The following is a 2,889-nucleotide window of genomic DNA, read 5'->3' as shown; positions in this document are numbered from 1 at the left end:
CTCCTCCGTGACGGAGGAAGGCATCCATCGGCCTCGAAGGTCGGAACCGGACATTGTCGAAGGTCCGAAGCGCCTGAAATCTGGAGCCTTGGGTGTTGGAACTCGAGGCGAAGGGCGAACTCGTTTGATATTGAAAGAAAGGAGTAAGGCCTTGGTCTCTTTATAAGAGGTTGAATACCAAGGGCCTTCCCCGTGACCGTTCGGGACTCGCCTTTGATCGAGGAAATATACCAACGGGTACGGTTGGGTTACCCACGCCCGTGTTGATGAGAATCCCGGAATAAGGGGACATGATCTCTGCTTTAACAAGACGTGTCAAGGAAACCGCCTCGCTAAACGCGTTGAGGTGGGACAGTAAAACGATTCGAATAAGGACTTGGTCGTGGTGTGATGTCACGCTACGGAATACGTCAGTAGATTAGATTTGTGCAAATGTTATTCTCTCTATGGCAATATGTGGAAACTTATTTTGCAGAGCCGGACACTACCTTTGTGTTCAAAATCTTCTATGAAGTACTTGGAGGAGGAACCCGCCTTGCAATGCTGAAGACAATCTGCGTGCCAGACACGTCGTCATTGAAGCCTGGTTCAGGGGCTACTGAGGGAGTCCTGGATTAGGGGGTGTCCGAATAGCCGGACTATACCTTCGGCCGGACTCCTGGACTATGAAGATACAAGATTGAAGACTTCGTCCCGTGTCCGGAAGGGACTTTCCTTGGCGTGGAAGGCAAGTTTGGCGATACGGATATGTAGATCTCCTACCATTGTAACCGACTGTGTGTAACCCCAGCCCTCTCTGGTGTCTATATAAACCAGAGAGTTTTAGTCCGTAGGACGAACAACAACTTAGCTTGTGAACGTATGTCTATACAAGTGATGTATCATAGACCCTTTTAGTTGTTATTTTCCAAAAGGGGTCGACCCTCTTTCAGAGAAAGCATATGTGTGCTCTGTCAATTGCCTATCCTAATGAAGACTTCTTTTGCAGATTACGTTGATAGCTGATGATGTTGTGTGTGTCTTCTATTAGAAAGAAGTCGCGCATCTGCGCCGAGGACAACAGACTATGGTCCTTCTGTTTCTCATCTTCTGTAATTAGGGCTACTTTGGTAGCCTGGTGTGATACCTTTGGTCCACCTTTAACTACTTTTTTGTCCTTAACTCTCCTCCTCCCTCTTGTATATCTATGCACGTTCTAACTGTTTCTATATTAATGTTCCCTTAGTCACAGAGACGAAAAGTAGAGCCTTCTTGCCCAAATTTGTGATATACATGTCATAGAAAAGTCCTACCCAAGCATCCCACCTAGTCCCACGCGGTGTCTGCGTGGAAATCATCAAGCCCAAGCCAATGAAAATCTAAGATTAAGCTAAAGAAGAATAAGCTAAAAAGAACCTTAAGGGAGCCTAGCTGCTAGTTGAAATACTTCGTGTGATAAAAATCTGGTAGTGTATACATTGTACAAGGCAGACGTTGCACGCATTGCAAAATCCAAGTAAACCGTTACAATCGAACTACACCAGATTTGTGTGTGAAATCATATATACAACTAACTGAATATGCCATTTATCTTTCTCATCCCCTTCCCCATGAGTCTCCTCACTTTTAGCAAAGTAAGTTGTATTTGGAGCTTTGCATCAGCCAGGGTCGAGGAATAAGAGTTACTAAGATGAAAAATTGGTTGAGCTCAGCCATAAATGAACCCATTAACTTTGGATATAAAAAGCACATGAAAGTTGTTGCTTTAACAACAGTAATTTCTTCTAATATCCTTGATCCCTTCACCTGCAATGAGCCGTAAATAGAACCAAAAATATTGTGTATGAACAAACATAATTTAGACAATTTGAGGAGAAGACTTTATTAGTTTCAAAAACGTTCTCATACAGAGTGATTAACATAAACTATTATGAGTAAAACCTCACGAATTACAAATGTGAAAGGGAAGCTCTTGTGAGGCCACACACATATAATGTAAAAGCCAATGCTTCTCCTCCCGCGGCTAAACTAGAATCACTACGCCAGAGGAGGAAATGTGTAACCTGCAAGACCATTCAATTTGACCCAACATATGAATCAGAATAGCGCAAGAAGCATATAAAATGCATAACTAAAATCAAAGCCGTGTGACTCCAAAGAATAATAAATATCAAAACTGCATGTATGAAATGCCGATCATCGTAATTCCCTTATTATATTTCACTTACTTCCGCACTTGTAGCCGTGTGGGAATGGCTTCTTGCAGAAATTGGCAACGTAGGCAACCTTCTCCATACACCATATCTCCTCTTTCTCCTTGGTGACACCAGCACAAAGGCATGGGATGTTTGCCTTCTGCCACACGGCGCAGCATGCGTCCGACGGATCTAGCTTCGGGTTTGCTGGCCATTTTTGATACTTAGCACACTCCTTGATCATGGCCTGTCGGTCACCCTCACATTCGTCAGTCGACACGGCTACCGCAATAGTGAGGATGATGAAACATAAGCACATGAGTTTCGCCATGGCTATGGCTTTTGTATCTCCTACACTAGAGCCTTCTCTATCCCTTTGATATTAGAATCCTAAAATATAGGATTTGTGTGGCTTCTGTGAATGTGTGCGATACATGACTTCGCTAGCTATGTCTTGGTATATATAGCCTTCTTTGAGATGATGATACAGACGCATACACCAGTTGTATATCATGAAGATATAGCACCGTGTCAGACAATTAATGTATACATTAATTATACATCTAGGTGTTGGAATAAGCCACGACGTGTGTGATCGGGTTCGTCGGATGGGCGCGGGACGGGCGGGACACACTGGTGCCGTCAGGCTCGTCGGGCTTGTCGGGCGCGTCGGTGACGTGCGGGACGCAGAAGCGTGGCATATGTGTGTGTAGCG

General features: G+C 44.4%; 1 protein-coding gene across 1 annotated transcript; it reads right to left on the bottom strand.

Moving 5' to 3' along the window:
* Positions 1 to 1,836: 1,836 nt before the first annotated feature.
* LOC125552436 lies at positions 1,837 to 2,602 on the bottom strand. Its single transcript, XM_048716020.1, has 2 exons — positions 2,208 to 2,602; positions 1,837 to 2,042 (listed from the first exon to the last, which is right to left on the bottom strand). The coding sequence occupies exons 1-2, from the start codon at positions 2,503 to 2,505 to the stop codon at positions 2,017 to 2,019; spliced, it is 324 nt and encodes a 107-aa protein (XP_048571977.1). The 5' UTR covers positions 2,506 to 2,602; the 3' UTR covers positions 1,837 to 2,016.
* Between the last annotated feature and the right edge of the window lie 287 nt (positions 2,603 to 2,889).

Source organism: Triticum urartu, chromosome 1 (assembly GCF_003073215.2).
Source record: "Triticum urartu cultivar G1812 chromosome 1, Tu2.1, whole genome shotgun sequence".
Classification (NCBI taxonomy): Eukaryota; Viridiplantae; Streptophyta; class Magnoliopsida; order Poales; family Poaceae; genus Triticum; species Triticum urartu.
The sequence above is the reverse complement of the archived record's forward strand: the minus strand, read 5'-3'. Positions and strand labels throughout refer to the sequence as shown.

Bases quoted from the DNA above. Each gene is read 5' to 3' on its own strand.
- LOC125552436 (XM_048716020.1), bottom strand. From the start codon at position 2,505: ATGGCGAAACTCATGTGCTTATGTTTCATCATCCTCACTATTGCGGTA. The intron at 2,043-2,207 runs GTAAGTGAAATA...ATGGTCTTGCAG, and splicing joins ACACGGCTACAAGTGCGGAA to GTTACACATTTCCTCCTCTG.